Below are 26,619 nucleotides of genomic sequence, written 5' to 3' on the forward strand. Positions count from 1 at the left end.
AAAGCTACAATTTCTCCCAAATCTTTAAAATTCTGTAACATTTTGGTCTGCTTTTTGTGCACATGTAAAAATGTATTTCTTTCAAAAGCTTCATTCTTATATATATAATTCCACTGCCCATTCTCTACTACTGACGCAATGTGATATTTCTGGGTCCTCAGATAAAGGATATCAGAATAAGGAATGACCGAAAAACAAATTTAATAACAAGAATAACTAAAACATCTTCTACAGAGCTCTAAGTCTTGTTCTGAAACTAAGGTAATGTGATGTTAGGGCAAAATCTAAAACCCAGGAGTGGTTTAAGGATTCGCGGGGCTCGTAGCACCAGAGCCAGTTTAAGGATTTTCGGGGCCCTAGCAGAGTTGCAGCAGGAGCAGCCAGACTGGGGGTGGAGGCCCCCCCCCCACAGTGTAAAGGGGTGTCACCCCAGGTCTCCTCAAAGACAGATAATGGGGAAGGAGAGAGGGTACATCCCTGATCTGGGGGGGCCTTGTGGGGTCCCTGGACGTGTGGGGCCCATAGCACATGCAAAATGTGCTGCCTAGATAAACTAGCCCTGCTCAAACTACCAGCGCATTAAAGCTGTTAAACATAAACAAATGTCTCTGAAATGTCAATTTTATAACTTCCACTTTCGCATCCAGTCTCTGAAATGTCAATTTAATTTCTTCAACTTTCATATCCTGTATCTGTATCATGGGATGCATGAGCTGAGATAGAAGGCTAAAGAGGTGCTTTTAATGAGTACCTTGGCCTTGTTCCGCTGAAAATTCCTAAATTATAGAGCTGTAGTCCCTGGTAGTGGTAAACCAACAGACACTTGAAGTTTTGGAAAATGGCAATGGGTGAAGTTTGCTAGCTCAGGATTCCGAAATACCTGAAGAAATACCTCCAGGCCAGCTCCAGGTAGAGAAATACCTGGGAAATACCTCCAAAGCAGCCGTTTTCTCCAGAGAATTGATTTCTGTAGTCTGGAGATCATCTATGAGCACTCCAGATACCACCTGGAAGACTAGCAGATCTGCTTAAAAATGACCAACCATGGAGGGCTGGGGCCAATCCCAAAATGTTCAGGCATTCTTAATATGATTAAAGTAGCTTTTCCTGAATGGCCCTCCCTACAGACTTAGAGGTAAAAGCCTTCTCGGTCCTTCCAAAGTGCTTCTTGCTCCCAAGAGGTGTATGAAAAGCTTGGCTCTTTGCTTTGGAGAACAGATTGCTTGGGAGGAAAGGGGCACATGGAAACACTGGGGAAGCACCATAACAAGCATGGGAAACATGCCAAGGATCACTTTTATGGAGGAAAGGAAGAATGAACAATTCTGGTAGTTTCCCCCTGACCCCCATTTTTATTTTTGCTGTTAAATGCAGAAAAATTTCATGCCGATATAGATTTCCCCTTTACAAGTTGATTGTCATTGCTATTGGCTTCATTCCCATGTCTATCATATGCCACTTCTAAGATACCAGGAGCCATCTCCTGCCCCACCCGACCACGTGACCTTCCCTGATCTGTCAGGTAGGCACCACTCCCACATTTTCTGCAGAATATCTAAGCCTCAGGAACAAGATGATTCAGGCACAAAAAACTAGCAGGCTGGAGAGGTTTCCTTAGTTGATGTTCAGATTTAAGACCCAACAACATTTGAGATGAAATCAAGTTTGTTTTATCATGACCGTGCTTTATCCTGTAACACGTGCCTGCCTGGAGGGTGTCACACCCCAAATTTCTGCTTAATTGCCATCTGGAATGTTTGCAGATTGCATAAGATTATTGCAGTATAGTTTGTTAAGCGCTGTTTAGGCATACCTTCAGAGAACTGGATTTACTGATCTGCTCTGGGAAGTGGATGCAACTTCAGATAAATGTTAAATCACTCCTCTAAACACAGACGGAATAAATAACAATCACTTTTATTTTATTTTTTTAAGAAGATGATAGTAACCTTAAAGACATCTATTCATTTAAGATATCTGTATTTATTTTCTGCCCAACAAGTACCCAACGTGGCTTACTTATTCCCTCCTCCCCCCTTTTGTCCTCAAAACAGCCCTGTGAGGTAGGTAGGTTTTGCTGCAACAGTGACTGGACCCAAGACTAAACAGCAAGCTTCTATGGTTGTAAAGATTTTAAAAAATACAATTTAAACACGAGGCACAAATTAAAACAATATCAAACCTGAAGAAATATTGTGAGCTAGATATAGGGCTTCCACGGCTCTTGCTAGAGCAGGACACCTCTTCCCTTGATGCTTGCAGGAGCAGGTGGACCAAAATAAGAGACGAGACCTGCTTGTGTGAAGCCACTTTTGGCTGTGTACCTGCAAGTGATATCATGGCACCACAGCCACCTAAAGGAATTCCCGGCATAACCCCTTGCTGTGATACCATGATGTCACTTCCGAGTACTGAACTGGAAGTGATGTCACAGCATTGTGCACCATAATGCTCTCCGTGTCCCACCACCAAAAGCTCCCGGGGTTGTTGACAGACGGCTGTTTGATTACTGTAAAGTTAAATCTATCAGTAAGGGCTGGTGGGGGGAAAAACACAACAATCTCAACAAATCGGTTTTGCTTAGGAGATAGGCTTCTGATACCTTGGTTCAGTATCCATGAGAAGACATTCCTTTAAGTGCTTCCATGATATGGAAAGGACAAAACCCTTAGATCTGCCTTTTCCAGCCTTTTGACTGTGGAGGTACCGCTGAAATAATTTTCAGGCTTCAAGGTACCAGAAAGTGATGTCAGCTGGCCATGCCTCCCTGACATAAACCTTGGAAGTGAGAGGATCATTGGCCGACAGAGGCTTAAATGGCCGGGATCCCTCCCCTTCCCACCCCCTCCAGGCCTATCCTTGATTACTTTGGGAGGAGGTAGGTCAAACTGCCCAAATAAGGATAGAAATTCGAAAACCCCTTTTCTTTCCTCATTGCTCAGAACTGGTAGGTACAGGTGAGAGGTTCTTCCCAGCCGCCATTTTGAAAACTCCCATGCTGCGATGCCATGTATTGTATGGTACCATGGTTGGGAAACCCTGCCTTAGTTTAAGGAGAATAGCCACATGACAGTCACATTCATTCTGAACCCAACTCCTGTTATTCTCTCGGATTTCTCTTATAAGATGGAAAAGAGATGAAGTTTTTCCTGTCTGGATTAAAGGTGAATAGTTACAGTGGCTCCGTGGGTTTGTCTGTCAACACTACAGGGAGGGCAGATGAAGCTAAGCTCTGCTTTAAAAATGGCACAGGGCCACTTCACGCAAAGTTTAGCCCTTAAAAGGACTTTTTGGATGCACCAGATTCCAGCCTCATAGGGAAAGAGAAAGTAAGGGGGGAAAGGGGGTTTCAGGGTAATCTTCTCCATAGTATCTTCATAACCACCCTGAGAAATAGGCTAAGCTGAAAGTCTATTACTGGCTCAAGTACGCTTACATGACAGAGAGGGGATTCAAAGTTGGTTCTCCCAGACCCTAGTTCAGTGCTCTGATCGCTATGCCTCGCCACACCACAAGATGAGGAAGCCAGCCTGGAGAAGCCACTCTGCCCCCTGCCCTGGTCTTACAGCTTTTGACCTTGCCACAGTTCCCCCATATTAGCTCTTTCATTAGCATAAGAACCTGCTAGAGCAGGGGTAGTCAACCTGTGGTCCTCCAGATGTTCATGGACTACAATTCCCATGAGCATTTGCTGCCAGGGGATCATGGGAATTGTAGTCCATGAACATCTGGAGGACCACGGGTTGACTACCCCTGTGCTAGAGCATCTCCCAGACTAATAGCTGCAGACTAGCTTGATGCATCCAGACTGTGCCTCTCCTGCACTTTGGTAGTATATAAAAGTGCAATTCATTTTTAAATAAAGGTTCAGGGCAACCAATGGCCTCATAGAAAGTGACCTTGCCCCTCAACACGGTTTTGGACATCATTTAGGGATGCCACCCTTCAACTGGGACCTGGGGATCCTTGGGAATTACTGCTCATCTTCAGACTGGGGAGATCAGTTTCCCTGAAGAAAATGGCTGCTTTGTTGAGTGGTCTCCATGGAATTGTACCCCATTGAGGTCCCTGTCCCCCCAGGCTTCATCCCTACATTGCCAGGAGCTTCCCTACCTGGATTGGGCAACTCCCCCCCCCCCAATCTCCTGCTGGTAACTATGGGGGACCTGGGGACGTATCTAGATGGGGATGTGTCTCTATGTTGCTGGCTCCCTTCCGCTATTGTTCAATTCCCCTCCTCATCATAATGGTTGGTGAAATTCCTAAGAGATGCTTGCATTTTCATCTGGCCCATGGTCCCACTGTAATTTCAGCTCCAAGTCTCTGAACAGGCCTGGGAGGAGCATGTTCTCTTGAGGCGAGTCTGAAAGTTCTGGGGTAGCACTGAGGAGTTCGGGGTCACTTTTCAAGCCCTCGCTGGCTCGGCTGAAGTAGTCTGTCCTTTGGGATCTTGACAGGGGCCACTGCCTATCGGTCCAGGCTAACGAATCCCAGGCTGCCCACTGCCCTGATAAGCTGGGATCTTGTGAGAAGTTGTTGCTGCCACAAATAGAAAACAAGGAATTAGGAATGGATGACAGTGGAGATTCACCTTCTGATGGGGCCAGAGCAGATGGTGAGAATCCTAGAGATTGCTGCTTGTAACTTCCTGTCCTTCCCCCTAAAGCAGCATGTACTCTCTCTTGCAGGAGGGAAGGAAATTGCTGTGGGATATCTTCCTGAAGCAGCAGCTGCTGGGTTTCACCAGCTTTTTCCAGCTCCAGCATTGGCTCTTTTGGAACAAGGATTCCCCCCAATCCCCTTTCAGTCTGTCTTCGTTTCCGTGCTTTAGTATGCCCACTGCCGACTAAGTCTTCACCGACAGAATCAGGTTTTGTCCTTTGGTTTGTCTTGTTGGTGCGGCTGGCGCTTTCAACACAGACGCCGTACGTTAAAGTTGAGCGCCTGTCGTCAAGTGTGTGAGGTGTGCTCTTCTGGATTGCTTGTGGGGCATAACTGGTGGTGCCCACATCCTCTGCTTGGCCAGTGGGAGCAGCAACACACTGGACTGGCAATGCCACTTGGGCCTGTTGCTGATAAACCCTGTCTGGCAAATTGAAGACCGTTTGGTGCTCTAGTACTTCTTGGAGATGCTGGTTAATCTGTTCTGGTTTCATCTCTGGATCCATTTGGGAAGGCATAGCTAAGTCATGGGCTATCAGGATATGCTCCACAGTTGGTGTGAGAGGATGGAAGTGTGACACATCCTTGAAATCCTGCCAAGGAAGATATATGAAAATAAGTGACGTGCCAGGAACTTGGCACCTAGAAAAGATAAGAATTCTGCAGGAAGCCTGCCAGTTTATTGAAATGACAAACCTATCATGCATTGTGAAGATATAAAAATTCCCAGGAATCTCAGTTCCCATTGCCAAGTTGCACCTTAGTGTGAAATTACAGAATAAACAGCATTTTGCTTGGGCAATATTAATGGACAGGGTTTACAAAAGGTTTCCATCCTCCTCGAGATGGCAGGCAAGCTCTCAGCACTTGAGTTCCAGGCACCACTGGGCCTCTTTGCGCTAGTGGCAAGAAGGGGGCAGGAACAGCAAATGGCATCACTTGATGACATGCAATGTGTGATGTCACTTCTGGTTTGTACCAGGAAATGATATCATGCTGCTGTAGAAGTTTACACATCTCTATAGTTAAAAACCCATAGAGGTGAATGAATCCCTAGAATGTCTTGATATGACTTCTGGGTACAAACCAGCCATGACATCACAACATCATGTATTATCACAGGAAGTTGTCTTCTCTGCTGATGCCCGTTAGTTGCCATTGGTCACCTGGCAACCAAAGTCCACAGATCTGTTGGGCAGTGATGAGCACCCCTCTTCTTTGAGCATCAGGGTCTTTAATTCTTGAATCAAGCAAAAAATCTTTCAACTGGGCATGACCATGCATATTTGAGGGTGGTGGAACACAAAGAGAATACAACAATCCATCAACAACATCACATCAGCTTATTAGCAATCCAGATTGTGCCCAAGTAAAAGGAAAAAAGTAATGGGCCTACAGAGCTGATAGGAAGATAATCAAAGTCACATACTCAAGTCAAGAGTTTTTCTGCCTTAGGTTTTTGCTATAGCTTGGCTTAAATGCATCATCCCCCACCCCCTTGCACACAGAATCATTTGCCTACTTGATACTCTCATGTTTTTCGCCCTTGAGGTTTTCCTGTGTTTTTTCATACCATAAAAGTAGTCTGAAAAAATATGGGAAACATTCAAGGAAAAAAACAGAAACATTATACCAATATATGCATCAGGTTCTCTGAATTATGATGGAACACATCTTCTAGTGTACCCCTGAAATAGATGTGACTATGGATGTTATATCCATAGCCCCATCTCAAGGAGCGTGCTATAAGAGGCGGGGCGGTGGTGGTGGCTGGCGGAGGAGGAGATGGCAGCGATGAGATGGCGGCCGCAAAACCTCTGTGGGTGGGGAGATGTGGCAGCAGGCCCAGCCAGCACCACTGCAAGAGATAAAAAAGAGGGGGAGGAGAGGGGGAGGGAATCTGGGTGTTTGCCTGAGGGAGGGGAGAGGGACCAGGGAATAGGTCAGGGAAGTGAGTGTGTGGGAAGGGCAGAATGGCAGAGAGTAAGGGGTGTGAGGGAAGGGCAGAATGGAGAGAAGGTGTGTATGTGAGAGAGGGGGGGGGAGGGACCAAGGTATGTGAGAGTCGGGCTGTTGCTTTTTTTTTTTTTAAGTCTCTACCCCCTTTCTTTGTGGAGATTTACATTTCCCCTTATATTTCTGTAATAAAATGGGTTAGAAGCCTACTTAAAAAAGAAAAGAAAGAAAGCTGTGAAATCAGGGAACTTGATACACATAGTGGTATAGTAGTGAAATGATATAAAATGTTAAATCGCTGATTTTTTAAAAGAAAAAAGCCACCTTGACAGGAAGAAGAAATTGCTGTTGATGGGAAAATGACTGCTGTGGACAGGACTGGGAAAATCTGAATTTTCCCAACCACAGTGTGGGTAGCCAACCAAGCTTTGCTGTAGTATTTCCCAAAACTTGGGGATGTAGCAAGATCAGGAAAGATCAGAAAATAGCTGGGAGAAAGGTCAGAGTAGTTCAGCAGTACAATCAGCTGCCTAAGGAGATAGTGAGCACTTCTTCATTGACAGTCTTCAAGCAGTGGCTGGACACATACTTATATGGACAGATACTTAGGCTGACCCTGCATTGAGCAGGGGGTTGGGCTAGATGGCCTCTATGGCACCTTTCAGCTCCATGGTTCTATGATTCTATCTACACGAACACACCATGATGTTGTGAGGAAGCAGGATAACTTCCCACTTCCTTACCAACACTAAACCCAGGGCAAATAACCTGTTTGGAAAAACCCTAAAAGATGCGACTCTTCAAAAAACCCTTCTTCCATAACAGTTGAAAAGGTACATACCAGCGAAATAGGTTGCTGTGTAGTATATCCCTTAGTGTATTTGTATACCAGGTAATACATCATGCCAAAGACCAATAAAACCATAAATGCAACTACGCCAAACAAGTAGCTCAGCCAACGATTGTCTGCGGAATAGAAACAGAATATTAAAGTCAGCACTCAGGGTGGGTGGGTGGAACTGGAAAACAGTTTCAGCAGATTGGCATGCAGTAGAACAGCTAGATTCAAGTCCAGGGTGTCCTCAGGGACCAACATAATTTGGAGGATCCAAACCTTTGAGACTCAGATCTTCTTTGTCAGATGCTTTTGTCAGTTATAGAACTGGAAAAGATATCTCGGATCAACCAGAATTCCTTGTCAGTTAAACATAGGGCTGGCCAGGATCCACCCCCATCTCCTGTTAAGTGAAAGTGAACTGATCAATGTCAGTTCTTTGGAGCAAGCCAGAATGTTGTCCTTATCAAGGGCAGAACTGTAGGGAAATCTCTGGAGCCTACTTTGAATCTCTAAGATTCGGGGGGGGGGGGGGTCTGAAAGCTCTGTTCTGGAATCAGCCCCTCCCCTCTGTGTGTGTGGACAGTTTAACTGTTGTTCTTCTCTCTCTGCTTCTCTCCTGAGGTGATGGCTTTTATATTGTTGTGAAGTTAACTTGAAGAAATCTACATGTAACTGTTTATTAAACCCAGCTTCAGCTTTCTTAATATAAATACGTGTGCTGTGTGTATTCACACAGGGGTATTCACAAAGAGCTATTCACACAGGGCTAGTCAACCTGTGGTCCTTCAGATGTCCATGGACTACAATTCCCATGAGCCCCTGCCAGCAAATGCTGGTAGAGGCTCATGGGAATTGTAGTCCATGAACATCTGGAGGACCACAGTTTGACTACCCCTGGGCTGTAGCATAGATCAAACCCCATTTCTGTATCCATTGGGCCCTGTTCGTAGAACCAGACCAGCCAGAACACACTTTTTTGCCTCCATAAGTAACCTTTCTTTCCCCACTTGGGGAAAAGTAAATATATACACTGGGGAACTTTGTTGGTATGGGATCCAAAGCTTCTCCCTGCCACATTCTTGGGAGGTGGGGGGGGGACAGAAGTTTTTGCCAGGTGTAGCCCATCACCCTTGACCCTGTAATCAAACAGTACTCCACAGAGGATGCACCTGTCTCCATAGCCCTATCCTAACTTCCATTTTAGGAGGAGGGTTCACACAACCGTAGAACCAAGAGATAGGATTGCCAGCTCTAGGTTGGGAAATACCTGGAGCCTTTGGGGATGAATCCAGGAGTGGGTGGGATTTGGGGTGGGGAGGGACCTTAGTGGAGTACAATGCCATAGAGTCCACCTTCCAAAGCAGCCAGTTTCTCCAGGAGAACTGATCTCTTTAGTCTGGAGATGAGCTGCAATTCCAGAAGATCCTCAGGCTACAAGTTGGAACTGCATCTCTACCAAGAGACAGATTCCTGACTGGGATGTGAAAATGCACCACAGCCACCACCACAGTAATAGGGCAGTGAGGGAGAGGGCAGGAACGGTGTCCACACCCCCACACCCACGCTGTCTCTGTGCCACTCACTATGGTTATCACCTATCGACCCAATGCCTCTCCCTTTCCTCACTGTTTGTGTCTGCACAACACCTGCAACCAGTCCAGCAGCATTCTGAAGCAGAACTTAGTTCTGCCTGCTCAACACAAGAAGTGACTGCATGGACATCTTCCCCCAACAGCCAAAGATTCCCCTTGAGACCAGAGAAAAATGGGTTTCATTTTTCTGTGGGTTAAAGCGGAAAGTCCCAGCAATGCCAGGAGTTCTGCTTAGAGAGGACAGGACATCATAAAGACGTTTCCCCTTAAATTGGGGGATTTCCTGCCTTTTAGATAGGGAACAACCCTCTTGTGAAATAATTTTACATCTTAGAGTAATAGAATCATGGAGTTGGATGGGACCTCCAGGGATATCTAGTCTACCCCCCTGCACAAAGCAGAAAACTCGCAACTACCTGCTCACTCACACTGACCCCAATTTCATGGCCAGATGATGCCCCTCCCCCAAGAAAACCAGAATCCCTGTCCAGTCTGGCCTGGAGGAAAGTCTCCTCCTGACCCAAAGTGGAGATGGGCATTTCCCAGGGCATGCAAGAAAGAGCATGGACACAACCCTTCCTGCCCACTTACTCACAATTTGCAAAATCTTCTGAAATAATATTTAAGGGAGGTGAAATGGAAAGGTAAACCATTCAGAAAGGGGGAGAAAATGGGCCTCTGCTCTGCTCATCATAAAACGGCTGTAAGCTTCTTACTAACAAAGTACATATGACATTTTTTAAAAGGTCCCAAAGACCCAAATCACTTTCCCTGTTGCCTCACAGTAAATGCAAGGACTGTACAGGCCTGATTTGACTTACTGCGTAGAGCTGTCAACTCAGGTTTAGGAAATCCCTGGAAATCTAGTGGTGAAGTCTAGAGAGGGGAGGGCTCCCTAAAATCTGCCCCTCAAAGCAACCATTTTTCTTTAGGGGAAATAATCTCTATTGTTGGGAGATTAGTTACAATTCTGGAGGTTGGCAACCCTAGCAGCTTAGTATGTGTTGGGAAGATGATCCTGCCTATTCTCCCTTGTTGCTTTTCCAAACCATAACAGCCCCTGGAGGGAGAGTTATTTGCTCTAGTCCCAACCCATGAAAAAACATAACTCCCGAAGACAGCTTGTGTTTTGCAAGCCCAGGCAGGTTCCTTGCTGCCACGGGAAATCTCTTGTTTTCACTGTGCTCCATTTCCGCAACCTGCCAATTTTAAGGTTGCCAGCCTGGGGTTGGGAAATGCCTGGAGATTTTAGGGGTGGGCCTGAGGAAGGTGGGGAAGGACATCGGTGGGGCATAATACCATAGAATTCTCCTTCCAAAGTGAGCTGATCTCTGTTGTCTGGAGAACACCTATAATTCCAGGAAGTCTCCAGACACCATCTGGAGGTTGGCTCCCCTATTTACCAAAATAGGGCATTGCAAGGGAGGCCATGCCTAGGAACACCATATTATTTGGGAAGCAGTTGACCCCTGGCAACCATCTTGGAAGTTAAAGTGGCCAGAGGCTAGAGAGTTTGCACTTTTAGTTCTGTCTCCAAGTGCCCTGTCTGATGTGGCTTGCTTTGCGTAAATTTTAATAAGTGGACAGCCTTGCTGACTCCTACTAGAACTGCACTGACATTTCAAATGGCAACATTTAGCTGTGCAAGTCAGTGTCCCTGACATTAATTTTGTATGAACTATTCCTAATATAATGTTAGAGACAGTCAAGATGGGATAAAGTTCCGTAATAAGAGCCTCACCTGGTAAAGTTCTCACCCCAAACCTATGGAGCTTACTGTTTTTTTCTAAATATTTGATGTTTATTGTGCCATTGTATTCAGTGTCAGGTTCCAGCTCAGAGATTTCAAATTCTTTGTTTGTCTCGGTCTTCTTCCACTGGACATAAAAAAGACAGGGAAGAAGTGGTTCTGCATTTCTCAAACACAAAAGCTGCTTTCAGATGGAACGTTTTCAAGTGACAGAAATGGATGGTTCACTGCTGGCTATCAGGTCGGGCCAATTCACATATTACAAAGTCCTCGTTGCTGCCTCAAGGACCTTCAGGGTGACTTGTGCCCTGAGTTCTGTGCTGGAACTCCATTCCCAGACATCAGGTCTTGATTCAGTTCAGGACCAAGGCAAGGTGGGGACAAGGAACAAGGATAAAAATGCCCCAAATAAAACAAAGAAACAAAATTCTCTAAGATTAGGGAATTAGCATGGCTGCACCCATGTGACCTTTCACATTCAGGAGAGCAGGTGTTTGCCTACTTGGTGAATCAACATTCATCTTATGAATGAATTAATCACCATTAGATACTACATAGGATAATAAGATCTATTTGTTTTGTTTCTATTTCATGCACTGCTTGGTGTTTTTGTTTTTATTTCATGCACTGCTTGGTGTTCTTTCCATTGGAGTAACTCTGCATAGAATTACACTCCAAATATACCAGGTGTTCTACCAGCACATGGGTTGGTGTAAGAGAACTGTTGGGGGCCTTTGTACCTGCTGGACCAATTTCTCCCTTATGCCTCCCAGAAATATCTGAGATTGAGCATATAAAATCTGCTCAAAATCCCTGGCCCCAGAGAAGTGAAATTGGCCTCAACCAGAGCCGGGGCTGGTACTGGCCTGATGGAACGCTCTTCTGAGTGAAATCTCATTCCAGGTGCCCTAGGGTGGATATATGGGGCTAGAGAAAAGCTGACAAAAGACCCACCTCCTGCAATTTCTGTGGGCAAAAATGGGGTGGGAGGGAAACTAGACATGATGTTTCTCCCAGTTTGGTGTAGAGCCAGTTTGGTGTAGTGTTTAGAAGCAGCGGCTTCTACTCTGATAAACGGGGTTTGATTCTGTGTTCCCCCACATGCAGTCAGCTGGGTGATCTTGGGCTCACCACAGCACTGAGAAAGCTGTTCTGACCGAGCAGTAACATCAGGGCTCTCTCAGCCTCGCCTACCTCACTGGGTGTCTGTTGTGGGGAGAAGAAAGGGAAGGTGACTGTAAGCCACTTTGAGATACCTTTGGGTAGAGAAAAGTGGCATAAAAGAACTATTCTTCTTCTCCCCACCCCTGCGATGCTGAGCAAAGGAGTTCTGTTTGGTTGCGGACCTGCGATCCAGCGCATGTTGGGTATCTTGTTATTTTGGCCCTTAAACATCATTGAGATCAGTTGACTAGTAACAGGTTTATTCCAAATGAATTCTGTAGTTTTATTAGCACATTTGATTTGGTGACACCTCCACCCTTTACCTTTTGCAGTGTCTTTTTACAAAATATTATTATCTGATATCGGATGACATCATATCGGCTGAAAATGTCTTCCACAGTCAAGGTTCGATTGGCCTCATCTCTCAGAGGAGTGTAGGGAGGCTGTATAATAAACTTTATGGATCGAACGTTGGGAATATACGTCACTTCAGGTTCCCCAACAACAGCTGCAGGGAGAAAAACAAAAGAAGGACACTGTGAAGAGTGGAATTTAGAGACTAAGACTTAGGAAATCAGTGTAGTGCTTTCCCTTGCTAGGATTTTTATACTGGAATGGCTCCATACTGTTATCTGTCTTGGTTGGTCAGCTATGAGACACATAACAGAAGTGAATGTTCTTTGCAATCATTCCAATACGAGCAGCCATCAATTTGGGTGAACTGGGCAACACACATATTTGGCCTGGACTGGAGAGCTTCAGTACATGCCAACACCTTTCAAAGATCCAGTGGTCAATTTGCATGTTGGAAAATATACACATTGCCCTATTCATGCAAAATGATCACCCTGCATAATAGGAGGCTCACAGGTAGCCCAGGATCCCTGTGCAAGCCTGGTACACCCAAATCAAACATTCGAAAAGAGTTTATACTAATCCAAAAAGCAAGGAAGAGATCTACAACTCCCCCCATTCACACCATCAGGACACCAGCCCTCCCCTGGGGAACAACAAAAACAAGGATATTTTTCAAGAATGATTACGAATTCTGGAGGAACGCTTATTTACATTTTATTGAATTATCCCCTCAATTGGGGATAACTGTATTGTATTGTTCCTTCTCTGAAATGTTAACATGTTTTAATACAAACGTTTCATGGGATTAAAAGCATGGGTATTGTGCCAGGAAAAAAATCACCCTTAGAAGGCAATGCTTCCGGATCAGGCAGCAATGCTTCCAGGTAGGCAAGCTTCAAGCACTTACTGTTTTCCTTGGGATTGAACCTGGGGGATACGACCCACTCTGAGACACATCTGTTAGGGACAGTGGCTCTCACTCTGGCATGGTAGCGTTCAGTGTAGTTTTCGGTCTCTCGTGTGAGATTGCAGAAAAGCTGCGTGATGTTCTGGCACTCGCTTTTGTTCTGCCACGTCGCCCCATACCTAAGAGAAAACATTATGCATTGTTTACAGAAACAGGCAAACGCCCTCGATTTAGAATCGAGCTTTCTAAATCAAACTATTTCCCTGAATGTTTTTGGGATGTTGTTCCTGGTGAACTCATGGTGTTTGTCAAATCCTGGAGGGGAGAGCTGAGGTGTGCATGAAGTGTGTGTATCAATTTCCAAATTGTTCCTCTCCTTCCTGCCTCCAAATGGTCTGCTTCCCTCCCCAAACCCCACCTTCCCCATGCTCCACCCCAAAACCTCCAGAATTTCCTAACCTGGAGCTGGCAGCCGTAATCTCTGGCCACACTGTCTGTTGGGTTGCAGACTTGGAGGAATATCCCGTAAGTCTAACCAGTAGGGATGAAGGTCTACTGAAGTTTGCCTGCAGAGTGCCTTGCCTCCACTTGTTAGGAAAACTTGACAGGTTTGTGCTTAGCACCAATCGGACACATTCTATCGAGCCACCCAGGGCTCCTCCCCCTTCCCACCGCCTCCAGATCCATCACTGGCCGTTTTGGGAGGGGGGTTGACATGACCATATATGGTCATATCACCTGATAAATGTTTAACAAATTTTAAAAAAATATTTAAAATTAATTAACTCCCACTCATTCAGGAAACCCTTCCAGGGTGAAGAAGAAACCCCAGGGTTTCATGAAACCCTGCTTGAGATAGCCTGGGTTAGAGGGTCAGACTAGGATCTGGGAGATTCAGGTTCGAATCCTCACTCAGCCATGGAAGCATGCTGGATGACCTTTGAATATGTTCATACACTCTCAGTTTAACCCACCTCACTAGGTTGCTCTGAGGATCACAATGAAGAAAAAGAGAAGAGCTGTTTTTTTCTTTTCTTACTATCAGAAGGACTCTCAAAGCAACCCTCCTGTCCTCTCCCCACAACAGGCACTTTGTGAGGTAGGTGAAGCAGAAAGAGATCTGAGAGAACTGTGACTGACCGAAGATCACCCAGCTGGCTGCATGTGGAGGAGGAATGGGGACTCAAACCCAGTTCTCCAGATTAGATGCTGCCACTCTTTACCACTTCCCAAGCTCTTAACCAATACATGAGGAGAAAGAGTCCCTGTTGGGGAGAAAGGCTGGGTACATATGAGGTAAATACACACTTTTCTTGGATGCTTTAGGATGCTTTGGGATGATCCTGCGTTGAGCAGGGGGTTGGACTAGATGGCCTGTATGGCCCCTTCCAACTCTATGATTCTAAATAAATACATTTCCTGAGCCTAGTAAGCATCTTAGCTTAAGCAAATTATATTTGCTATGAATTTTCAAACTGTAGCTCTTCTGAACAGCTGGGCATATATCTTTACAACTGGGCTGGGATCCACCTTCTGCTACGGTTACCCTCATTTCCTTGAGAGGCAAACTATATGTGGCCTTTGGTGATGCGGCATTTCCCCCCAACTTTTATTCTCACAAAACACACTTGCAAGTGACACCAGAGGCCTGCCTCAGCCAGGCGCTCACTCAACCCAAATGCTACTCCATGCCCCAAGTTTCCACCCATGGGGGTTGACAGCAGACTTTGTGGCTGCAGGGTTTGGGTTTTTTTGGCGCTGGGGCCCTTGGGAAAGCTGCCTGCGACTGCCTCCGATAGACGCCAAACCGGCCTCGTTCTCCCTTGCTTGCATCATCTGCGCAGGCAGCTTTGTTCCAACCTTAATTACTACAATAAACATTCTAGCTGGGAAACTGATTATTGAGCACCTTCGTTTTGCACACCTCTTGATGATAAAGGCTGTCCACGATTTACAAGAAAACAAAGAGTCCTGTTTACTGGAAAGATTGGAGGGAGAACTGTCAGCACGCCAAGTGCTTCGCCTGCTGTACTGTCTGCTACAGAGGATAGCTCCAAGTTGCTGGGAAGGGAGACGACTCTTTTGAGAAGGAGATGACTGCAGACTGGCCCAGGGAGATGAAAGGCACAAGCTGAGTGAACGCTGGGGATTTCCCCCCCCCCCCACATCCACAAATCAGCTCTTGGTTTTCTGATCCACTTGGGGCGAATGGGACAGTGCCCTAACAACCCAGGTTGTCCTCAGCTCTCTCCCAGCCTGCCTCTTCACACTCCCCATCAAACAGGGCCCGGGGTGGCACTGCAGACTGCCCCAGCTAAGCCAGCCTGTTGCTTGTCTTTAATTCGGCATGGCAGGCAAGGGAGTCCCACAGTGCAAGTCCAGAAGGTAGCCTTTAAACAGCACAGCAGTTGATTGGTCAGAAGACTGTTCTTTTGGCTCCCTCCAAGTACCTGATTGGTCAATGTCTCACTGACAACTGCACGGGTAAACCAGTAAATGATGCAGCGGGGAAGGTGGGAGCCCCCTCCTCCCTGCACAGACCTGATCCTATGGAGATTTGGGGAGTGGGTTGCACTTGAGAACTCAGTTCCCATCAAGAATATGTCTGCATGAAAGTCCTTGTAGTGGTCATATATCAAACGTAACATGTAGGTCAGTTCTTGGTTTCTAATTTGATTTAAGAAATTCTAGAAACCTCCCCTCCCCAAAAACATAATACAAGGGTAAGTCAAAAAGTATTGCTACAAAATCATAGAAACCTTTATTAAACAGAAATGTCAGCATGTGAAGCTATTGTTCCTCGATATATCCTCCAGTGTTTCCCTCCCTCTAGCTCTTCCCTGAAGAATTCTGTGCTCTTCTAATTATAACAGGTCAAAATGGCAGTTTTGGCATCCTCGGGGAATTCAAACGGTGTTCCTTTTAAATGTTCTTTGAGTTTGGGGAACAAAAAGAAGCCTAAAGGGACAAGATCAGGGCTGTAGGGTGATGGGGCAAGGCTTCCCAATGAAATTCTTGCAGTACAGCCCTTGCTATCCTCGAAGAACAAGCAGGTGTATTGTCACGACAGGGAAAAAATGCCTCAGTAAACTTTCCTGGCCTTTTTCTCACCAATGCAGTTTCCAGTTCCCTTAATACTTCTTCATAATAAGCCCCTGTGATGGTCCTGAATCCTTCAAGAATATAAACATTTTGTTTGGAACAAACCCATGCATATATGAACTACGACCCTGGTAGCAATACTTTTTGACTCACCCTCCTAATTCCAGAAGTGTGGTTGTGGCAGTTATAAACTTGATAGGAGAAGAGTCCTGTCATGCACAACTGATATGCCACAATTGATATACCTGGGTCTTCAAGCCAGAGTTGATCAGTAGGAATAATCCCACAAGTAGGCATAATCTGCCTCCCTTATTCTCGGAACCCTCATCTAAGAATCAACACCTTTTCGCGAAAACCTTCAAGAAACACAAAAGACTTAAAGGTAGTCTTGTCATTCGACAATTCCAACGGCAGTGTTTCTTTGAAAGGAAATCCGTGGATCCGAACACTTCCAAATTAGGTGGTAAAGAAAAGGCAGGCTTCCTTACGTTTTATACTGCACGTCATAGATGGTGCCAGGGAGTGTCTCCTTCCCATGCTCCCACGTGAAAATGTTGTCAAAGTTTGTGGACTGAAAAGAGGCTTGTTGAATGAGTGGAGCTCTCTCTGCCAGCAAATCCCCTAGAAGGCAGGGGGAAAGGAAAAATTATCTTATTTTGGACCTCTCAGAAGTTAGGTATTGGCAACTGCTGTTTCTCATTTGCAGTGAACTCACCATTTGGGGAGATGCAGTACAGTGGATTTCAAAAACTGCAATGAGAAACAGAGAAAGGGATACGGAGGGCTGAGATTGTTTAGAGCAGTGGTTCTCAACCTGGGGGTTGGGACCCCTTTGGGGGTTGAATGACCCTTTCACAGGGGTTGCGGCAGGGTGAGCAACTTGGGAGGGGGGGTGCCGCCACTGTTACTGCTCCTCCTGAAGAAGAAGAAGAAGAAGAGTTGGTTCTTATATGCCCCTTTTCTCTACCTGAAGGAGGCTCAAAGCAGCTTACAGTCGCCTTCGCTTTCCTCGCCCCATAACAGGCACCCTGTGAGGTGGATGAGGCTGAGGGAGCCCTGATATTACTGCTCAGTCAGAACAGTTTTATCAGTGCCGTGGTGAGCCCAAGGTCACCCAGCTGGCTGCATGTGGGGGAGTGCAGGATCGAACCCACCACTACACCAAACTGGCTCCCGCCAATTTATAACCAATTTATATACAATCGTGAACGATGGATCTTCACGCCATTGGTCAGTTTCGGTTTAATTTCTGTGAAAGAACACTTGCATAATTTCATGGCTGGGGGTCACCACAGCATGAGGAACTGTATTAAAGGGCCGTGGCATTAGGAAGGTTGAAAACCACTGGTTTAGAGTAATTCTTTCAGAACTATTCTCTGAACAAGTACAAGCGGTAAAATCTACCTAGGTTTTCTTTCAAGGCAAGATGGGAAAAGATGTAAAATTCATTGTCAGGGGAATGAACTTCCTTCTTTGAGATTTTCAAAAGCAGCCTTTGTGAACCTTTGTGGTAACTTCCACATCCCCACAGGACTCTCTGGGTATCCATTCTTGGCCATAACTTTGATCTCGCAGTATGGCCTCCCTGAAGAGGTGAGGAGGTATTGGGCAGTGAAGCAGAACAAAAACCAGTTCCTTTCAACTTAATGCTTTATTACTTAGCATTGAACTCCGGGGCAGATAACTTGGGCTTATTATGCATGGGTATTTCCCCTCACTTTCACTATGCATGTCTGTTGGGTTTTCTTTGTCATTCTGCATTGATTTTCTTCCAGTCAGTGCTCAGTTTGCTTTCTGGTTGCTGTTTCTTCGAGTTTTGCTATTGTACCAATTTCCCCCTTGTTTCGCTTCCGAGCTAAAGGTAATTTAAAAGTGTACTGATTCCCTTGAATTCTCCCGTTGCCCTTTTGCTGCTCCTCAGAGGTCTCTCCGCCACCCACATCAAGGTCATTCTACCCACTCTGCACTTTCTGCCATCCTCCCCCCACCATGAGTATACATCGGTTAGCACTGGACTCAAAATTTGTTCTTCTAATTTAGACCAACATGGCTACCCCCTTGAATCAAGTTTCATCGGTATACAAGTTCCAAATACCACCACAAGTGTATCAGCTGAGGATAGCAGAGGTATAAAAAGGTAAAGGTATCCCCTGTGCAAGCACCGGGTCATGTCTGACCCTTGGGGTGACACCCTCTAGTGTTTTCATGGCAGACTCAATACAGGGTGGTTTGCCATTCCCTTCCCCAGTCATTACCATTTACCCCCCAGCAAGCTGGGTCCTCATTTTACCAACCTCGGAAGGATGGAAGGCTGAGTCAACCTTGAGCCAGCTGCTGGGATTGAACTCCCAGCCTCATGGGCAGAGCTTTCAGACTGCATGTCTGCTGCCTTATCACTCTGCGACACAAGAGGCTCAGCAGAGGTATACCACAGCTCTAATATGGATTTCCACAGGGAGGAGTGGCAAATATAAAATGGAGGCTGAATTTCTTCCCTTTTTCCTTTACACAGGATATGCCTACTAGATCCTATCAAATGAGACATACACCAGCTGTAACCTAATTCTTAGCCATGTTGGGGCCCAGTATAGTTTGAGGCCACGGCATGTTAGAGAACAACGTAAACCACTTTGAGTCACGGGGGGGGGGGGGGGAAGAGAAGCAGGATACAGATGAAGGAAACAATATACCACCATGACAGTGCAGCCCCTTGGGCTGTTCTTTTATCTGAATTGTTGTATACAAACCCTTTAGATGTGGACTCTGGCTTGGGCACGCCAAGGTGAAATGGATCAATGCTGATGACTGATAACTTCACCTCTTCTTTGCTTGTTTGTTTTTGCTCCTTAGTTCAGCACAGGTGACCTTTGTGTTTTGGGGAGAGGCCTCCTTAGCCATTACTGTTACGGAGCAACCAACAATACTGGCTTGTTTAGCAATCGGTTCTTTAGAAGAAAAGGATGTAGTTCTTTCCAGTTCAGGGATTTTCCCACTTGGTAAAATGGCATGCACTCAACAGAACTCAAACCCAACCTTGGCTTGGGTACACACATTCTTTCAGAGTTGTGCAGGAAAAGCCCTGTGGTATGGGAGAACCAACTGCTCCACCTCCCCCTTTGGTAATAGAAGCCTTTCCAAAGGAGTTCATGTTGAGTCTCTTCCCTAAGATGGTTTTGGCTCTAGAGACCCGGTTAGGGTTGCCAGCAGACCTGGAGAAAGCGGTCCTGCCCCTTTAATAGAGGCTTAATGTGTAGAGACAGGCAGCTGAAGCTTTTCAAGAGGTGGAGGTGATCAGTGATGCCTGATAAAGGATATCCTGCTCTGTTAAAGAGACAGGACACTGTTTTCTCACAGCACTTGGCAATCCCAGAATTATCAGCTTTTCAACCAGTCCTAGGGTTGCCAACTCTGGGAAATTCCTGGAGATTTGGGAGTACAGCTTGGAGAGCACAGGGGTTTTTTTGGGGGGGTGAGGGATTGCAGCAGGGCATAATGGCTTCAAGTCCACTCTCCAGGGGAATCTGATCTCTGTAGTCTAGAGCAGGGGTAGTCAACCTGTGGTCCTCCAGATGCTGGCAGGGGCTCATGGAAATTGTAGTCCATGGACATCTGGAGGACCACAGGTTGACTACCCCTGCTCTAGAGATCAGTTGTCATTCTGAGAGGTTTCCAGGCCTCTCCCACAGGTTGGCAACCCTAACTAGTCCTTCTGGCTGCCCCTTGCAGATAGAGTTGCCAGTCTCCAGGAGGGATAGGATGATCTCCAGGGATTACAATGGATCTCCGGCTGTTTCCTGGGGAAAAGAGTTGCTTTGGAAGATGGAGTCTATGGCGTTATACCCTGGTAGGGTCCATCCCCTGGCTTTGTCCCAAAATCTCCAGGAATTTCCAGGAAGCTGTCAGACCTTGGAGGAGATTGACTTGGGAGGGGGGCATCACAGGGGTCCATAGAATGTGGATCCGAGACGGTGTCATGCTCAGAGTATTGGGTTAGGAGCTGGGAAAATCAGGCACAAATTCCTTCTCAAAGCTCATCTTAAAGCAGGGCCTTAGGACAATCATTGCTGCTCACTTTCATCTCCCTCATAGGGTTGTTGTGAGGACAAAATTGAGCCACCTTGAGATTCTTGGGGGGGGGGGAACAGGATTTTTAAAAAATGGATCAAGGGCTATCTACTTGACGGTTGAAAGCAGTGTGGTGCAACGGCTAGGACTGTAGACTAGTATTGGGAAAACCTTGGTTCAAATTCCCCATCTCTGCTCTAAAGCTGGCAAGGTAAACCTGAGCCAGTGAGTCTGTATCTGCTTAACCCACCTCACAGGGTTGTTGTGAAGCTTAAAAGGAAAAGTGAAAATAGGGATAGGATAACATCGTATCTAAAGGGCACAAGTAAGGCTATAACAACAACATCACAACCCTGCTCTTCACATCCTTGAAACACATGTGAACAAGACCTGACCACAGAATTTACATTAGCTTGCCTGCGGAATTCTTGCAATAGTTCTGAGAAACTTTTTTTGTTTGGTTTTTTTGGGGTGGAAAAGAAGGGCCTGAGGCTGGTTACTTACCCACCAGGGAGCACAAGGCCCAGAAGATTAGAATTTCCTTCATTAAGATCCCGGCAAGATCGGATGTGAAGTAAATCTAGCTTTCTTCCAGCCCAGCCGAATAAGCTTTAGATGTCTCCAAATTCCTGCCCTGGTGATCTTCAGTTTCCCCTTTGCGTGGAAGGAGAAATCAGCACGGCATCCTCATTCTCACTGCAGCGCGTTGAGACCAGTCAGTGTATGAGTGTATAAAACCCCTCCACAATCTCTCCTCTACCTAAGTGCCATGGGCATAAGACGGGCGCACGACCGAAGCGTTGCACAGCCCTCCGGTCTTCTGAACCAATGCCAAGAGAATTTCCTGATAAGGTAGGAGTTTCCTGCTGGCATTTCTCATAACAGGAGCTGGTCTTTCTGGTTATGTGGCTTTTGTGCCTCTTACCTCAAGAACCAAAACCAGCACAGTACGCATGTGCCTGTCGCTTCGGGACTTCTGCAGATCTTATTGCCACATTGTGGCAGGAGGTGAAAATAGAATCCTTTGTAAACCGCGTGGCTCGGGCCAGTGCTTCAGTTTTTAAGAGTAAGTTTATTCTTAATTCTTCAGAGCTATTAATTTTTTGGGGGGAGGGGGGAGGCGCAGGGTCATTTATTGCGGCATATTTCTATGCCCAAGTCTGAACAGGCTAGAAATGTGAGTCAGTAATGATTATTGCAAAGGCGATTGCATCAAAGTTTCACCCTTTGAACCCATCCAGCATGACACAGTGGTGAGCGTTTTGAACTAGGATCTGGGTGACCTGGGTTCAAGTGCCCGCAGCCACTGCAGCCTGCTGGGTAAACCCTTCTCACAAAGCCATCACACAGGTTTCTTGTTTGTGAGGATAAAATGGAGAATCATAGAATTAAAGAGTTGGAAGGGACCTCCTGGGTCATCTAGTCCAACCCCTTGCACTATGCAGGACACTCACAACCCTATCACTCACCCACTCTAACCTGCCACCCCCTTGAACCTTCACAGAATCAGCCTCTCCGTCAGGTGGCTATCCAGCCTCTGCTTAAAACTTTCCAAAGATGGAGAACCCACCACCTCTCGAGGAAGCCTGTTCCACTGAGAAACTGCTCTGTCAGGAACTTCTTCCAGAAATTTAGACGGAATTTCTTTTGAATTAATTTCATCCCACTGGATCTGGTCCATCCTTCCGGGGCAAGAGAGAACAACTCTGCTCCATCCTCTATATGGCAGCCTTTTAAATACTTGAAGATGGCTATCAGAATGATGCTTGTAAACTGCTTTAGATCCCCACTTCAGAGCTCAGCAGGGCATCGATATCTCAATCTATGAATAAGCCATTCCGCTGACAATACATCCCATAAATTGCACTGAGGAGGGTCAGGGATGAGAGGCATCTAACTAGTTAGTGTGATGGGGGGGGGGGTTGGGGAGAAAAGGAGAACTGAAAGGAGACAGTGCGATTGAGCTACACAGTTATGAGCAAGCTTGGTTCTTTGTGGCCAGACTCACCAGAGGTCAGGGAGCAGACGCTGCTCTCATCTCCACCATCCCCGTTGTTCGATTTTACCCATGCAAATTAACAGTTGATGTTCGTTCTCGTGGGAAAAGTAAAGTGAGAGACACAGGCAGCCACATTTGTGGGCAAGGTTTTTGGGCCCTGAGGCCCAGGTTGCCTGCCCCGATGTATATTTCCCCCCTTAGATCTTCCTTAGAGCAGCGGTCCGCAAGCTTCTGCTTGCCGCAGACCGCTGCGGAGTGGTGGGTGGAGAGGGCGGCCCGGGGGCCCGTGCACGCGCGGCAGCGCCAGCACAAACGCGCATGTGCGGACTGCCGCGCATGCGCGTTTGCACCCGGCAGGGGCGCAAACATGCGTGCGCGGCAGTCCGCACATGCGCGTTTGCACCACCGTCATGCCGGTGGCCGCGGCTTCCCCTCCCGGCCCCTCCGGGCCGCGAGCAAATTGGCTGCTAAAGCGGCCGATTGGCTTGCGGCTCAGCAAGCTTCTCTTCCCTCCCCTCCCGAAGTGAGAAGCTTGCCGGGCCGCGAGCTTTGGCGGCCTATTTGCTCGCGGCCTGGCGAGCTTCTCGCTTCGGGGGGGAGGGAAGAAGGAGCTGCGGCCTGGCGCCGGGCCGCGGCCCACGGGTTGGGGACCACTGCCTTAGAGGACTGTGACTGTAAAGAGCCGGGTATCATAATTCAGAGCCAAAACCTGGGTGTAAACTGCATGGAGCTTTTATTCCAGGTAAAGGTAAAGGTATTCCCTGTGCAAGCACTGAGTCATGTCTGACCCTTGGGGTGACGCCCTCCAGCGTTTTCATGGCAGACTCAATACGGGGTGGTTTGCCAGTGCCTTTCCCAATCTTCCCCAGTGCCTTTTTTAAAATACCAATCCCAGGTCAATTCAGTCCCTGCCCTCTACACAGAATGCGATTTCCATTTGGATTTGGTGCGATTTAAATTTTCCTTCTGCAGCAAGAAAGATTGATCCGGAGTGACTCTACCTTTTGTACGATATCTTAGAGTGCTTTTAATCCTCAATATATTTTAAAATCGCATTATTTTGAATCTGAGCTCTCCTCCATGGTAGAGAACCCATGATTGGCCACAGGTGACCATGTGACAAGCTTGCCTTAAAGGAGAAGCCCCTAATTTCTCTCAACTTCTGTCAGTCTTGGATTTTTTTTCTGCCTTCTTTGATCGTCTCCCCCCCCCTTCAAGAAAAGAAAGTATTTTTCCTCCCTCCTCTGACTTCTTCGATTCTCTTCCCCCCTTCAAGAAAACAACAAGAGAGTCTCCATTTGCCTCCTCCCTCTTCTGAGTCTCCCTAATCACGTGCAGAACACTTTCCTGTTTCAATGGGGGGGGGGGAGAGGAAGACCCGAGTTCAAATCGATCTGAATTCAACAGGATTGACAACGGAATAAACAAAGTAAGTGCAGACTCTGCCCTATACAGCTTGGCTGATAATTAACCACACAGATTAATAACATTTCTGCAGCCATGACTTAAAGACGTCATTTTCTTTATTTGGTTCCATGTTGTGCCATACAATATTTGGATCTGGAGCCATAGGTTGTCAAGTCCTGGACTAGACACTTTTTAAAATGAAACATTCAGGAAGGACGCTTGGAACAACTGTAGGGAAACACCTCTACACCAATATAGCATATCACCCCCAGCTTTGATTTTTCCAGTGTTCATTTTTTTAAAGTCTCCAGCACTTTTTTTTGCAGAGATACAAGGGGTAATGTGCAAACAATTTGTGCTGCGATTGCCTGGGAAGAAATATGGGAAGGGCTGCTGGAAGATGGACTGAAGCCCCTCCTGACCAAATTCATTCTCCTCTGTTCTATCACTTTTTCTCCCTAGACCATAAGCAAATAGAAGAGAGCCAATACTGGATCAGGCCAGTGGCCCATCCAGTCTAACACTTTGTGGTACACAGTGCTCAAAAGTCAGTGCCATCAGGAGGCCCACCAGTGGGGCCAGAAGCCCTCCCACTTTTGCAACCCCCCCCCCCCCAGCACCAAGAATGCAGAGCATCACTGCCCCATCTATATAATCACTTATGGACCTCTACTCCATGTTTATTCAGTCTCCTCTTGAAGCTTTCTGTTTGTAGCCAACACCACTTCCTTTTATCTGTTCTAAGCCTACCATTCATTAATTTCACTGAGTCCCCATGAGTTCTTGTAATGTGACAACAGAAGAGTTCTTCTTTCTCTGCCTTCTCTGTCCCATACATAATTTTATAAACCCTTATTATATGTCATGACTCAGTCGTAGTTTTTGCAAGCTGAAAAAAACCAAACCTTTAACCTTTCTTTGTAGGGAAGGTTCTCCGTCCCCTTAAACATTTTAGTTGGACCTTTTCCAATGTTATATCTATTTTGACGAACGGCGACTGGAACTGTACACAGTATTCCAAACTAGCAAGAAAGCCCATTGCAACCAGGAATGCAATGGGCGCTAGGACCCAGGGGACACCAGGAGGTGCTTTTTTTTCTGCTGCGTGGAGCTGTGAAAGGCTCCTACAGGGTTTTTTTTTTTCTGCTGCTTGGAGCTGGGAAAGGCTCCTACAGGGTTTTTTTTTTCTGCTGCTTGGATCTGCGAAAGGCTCCTACAGGGTTTTTTTTTCTGCTGCTTGGAGCTGGGAAAGGCTCCTACAGGGTTTTTTTTTTTCTGCTGCTTGGAGCTGGGAAAGGCTCCTACAGGGTTTTGTTTTCTGCTGCTTGGATCTGCGAAAGGCTCCTACAGGGTTTTTTTTTCTGCTGCTTGGAGCTGTGAAAGGCTCCTGCAGGGTTTTTTTTTTCTGCTAGCTCTCGTGGGCGTGCCGGCTTGGAGCTCCTACAGGGGTTTTTTTTCCTGCTGCTTGGAGCTGGGAAAGGCTCCGTCAGGGTTTTGTTTTCTGCTGCTTGGATCTGCGAAAGGCTCCTACAGGGTTTTTTTTTCTGCTGCTTGGAGCTGTGAAAGGCTCCTGCAGGGTTTTTTTTTTCTGCTAGCTCTCGTGGGCGTGCCGGCTTGGAGCTCCTACAGGGGTTTTTTTTCCTGCTGCTTGGAGCTGGGAAAGGCTCCTTCAGGGTTTTGTTTTCTGCTGCTTGGATCTGCGAAAGGCTCCTACAGGGTTTTTTTTTCTGCTGCTTGGAGCTGTGAAAGGCTCCTGCAGGGTTTTTTTTTTCTGCTAGCTCTCGTGGGCTTGGAGCTCTGCTAGCTCTCGTGGGCTTGGAGCTCTGCTAGCTCTCGTGGGCTTGGAGCTCCTACAGGGTTTTTTTTTTCTGCTGCTTGGAGCTGGGAAAGGCTCCTTCAGGGTTTTGTTTTCTGCTGCTTGGATCTGCGAAAGGCTCCTACAGGGTTTTTTTTTTCTGCTGCTTGGATCTGCGAAAGGCTCCTACAGGGGTTTTTTTTCTGCTGCTTGGATCTGCGAAAGGCTCCTACAGGGTTTTTTTTTTCTGCTGCTTGGATCTGCGAAAGGCTCCTACAGGGGTTTTTTTTCTGCTGCTTGGATCTGCGAAAGGCTCCTACAGGGTTTTTTTTTTCTGCTGCTTGGATCTGCGAAAGGCTCCTACAGGGTTTTTTTTTCTGCTGCTTGGAGCTGTGAAAGGCTCCTACAGGGTTTTTTTTTTTCTGCTGCCTCTCGTCGGCGCGGCGGCTTGGAGCTCCTACAGGGTTTTTTTTTTCTGCTGCCTCTCGTCGCGCTAGCGGCGAAAGGCTCCTCCGGGGGTGTTTCTTTTTTTTCTGCAGCTTCTCGGCGGCTGGAGTCTTGTGTTGTGTTTGCGGCCGGGGCTTCCTTGGGGCCGGCCTGACGCGGTGAGAGACGCTTCGCGCCTCTCACCGCGTCAGGCCGGGAGCAACTGCGAGCCGCGCTGAGCGCGGCTCGCAGTTGCTGGGGCTGGGAATCGGAGGGACCAATCGGCAGGCGCATCGCGCCTGCCGTTTGGTCCCTCCGGTTGTCTGTCATGAGGAAGGGTCCAATCCGGACCCTTCCTCATCCCGGACACATCCCGCCCCAGAACCCCTTACTGTTTTATTTAGTCCGTGGCGCCCGCGGCACCACGGGCGGTGTACAGATGGCGCCCGCGGCGCCACGGGCGGTGTACAGATGAGGCCGCATCATAGATTTATACAGGAGCATTATGATAATGGCTCATTTGTTTTCAATCCTCTTCCTAATAATCCTGAGCATAGCATTTACCTTTTAAATTGTATTTGGCTCCAATTTGCATTCCA

The 26,619-nt window shown here is 46.8% G+C and overlaps 1 protein-coding gene across 2 annotated transcripts; it reads right to left on the reverse strand.

Annotated features, from left to right (window-relative positions):
- Positions 1 to 1,901: 1,901 nt before the first annotated feature.
- IL22RA1 (interleukin 22 receptor subunit alpha 1) lies at positions 1,902 to 21,298 on the reverse strand. Of its 2 annotated transcripts, XR_013231021.1 has the most exons (8): positions 20,898 to 21,298; positions 16,817 to 16,949; positions 13,227 to 13,405; positions 12,286 to 12,470; positions 10,790 to 10,925; positions 7,460 to 7,584; positions 3,752 to 5,255; positions 1,902 to 3,644 (listed from the first exon to the last, which is right to left on the reverse strand). XR_013231021.1 is itself a non-coding variant. In XM_077337618.1 (7 exons), exons 1-7 carry the CDS (start codon positions 20,938 to 20,940, stop codon positions 4,263 to 4,265), a joined length of 1,794 nt encoding a protein of 597 aa, XP_077193733.1. In that variant the 5' UTR covers positions 20,941 to 21,298; the 3' UTR covers positions 1,902 to 4,262. The 2 variants fall into 2 exon arrangements, 1 of the variants encoding a protein (XP_077193733.1); XM_077337618.1 differs by having other exon boundaries at positions 1,902 to 5,255.
- Between the last annotated feature and the right edge of the window lie 5,321 nt (positions 21,299 to 26,619).

The sequence above is a fragment of the Paroedura picta genome, chromosome 5 (genome assembly GCF_049243985.1).
Source record: "Paroedura picta isolate Pp20150507F chromosome 5, Ppicta_v3.0, whole genome shotgun sequence".
Lineage (NCBI taxonomy): Eukaryota > Metazoa > Chordata > Lepidosauria > Squamata > Gekkonidae > Paroedura > Paroedura picta.

Excerpts from the sequence above, each read along its gene's own strand:
- IL22RA1 (XM_077337618.1), bottom strand. The coding sequence starts at position 20,940 with ATGAAGGAAATTCTAATCTTCTGGGCCTTGTGCTCCCTGGTGG. Across the intron at positions 13,406-16,816 it reads TATGACGTGCAGTATAAAAC|GTATGGGGCGACGTGGCAGA; the intron begins GTAAGGAAGCCT and ends GTTTTCTCTTAG. Across the intron at positions 5,256-7,459 it reads CACAGCAACCTATTTCGCTG|GATTTCAAGGATGTGTCACA; the intron begins GTATGTACCTTT and ends CTTCCTTGGCAG.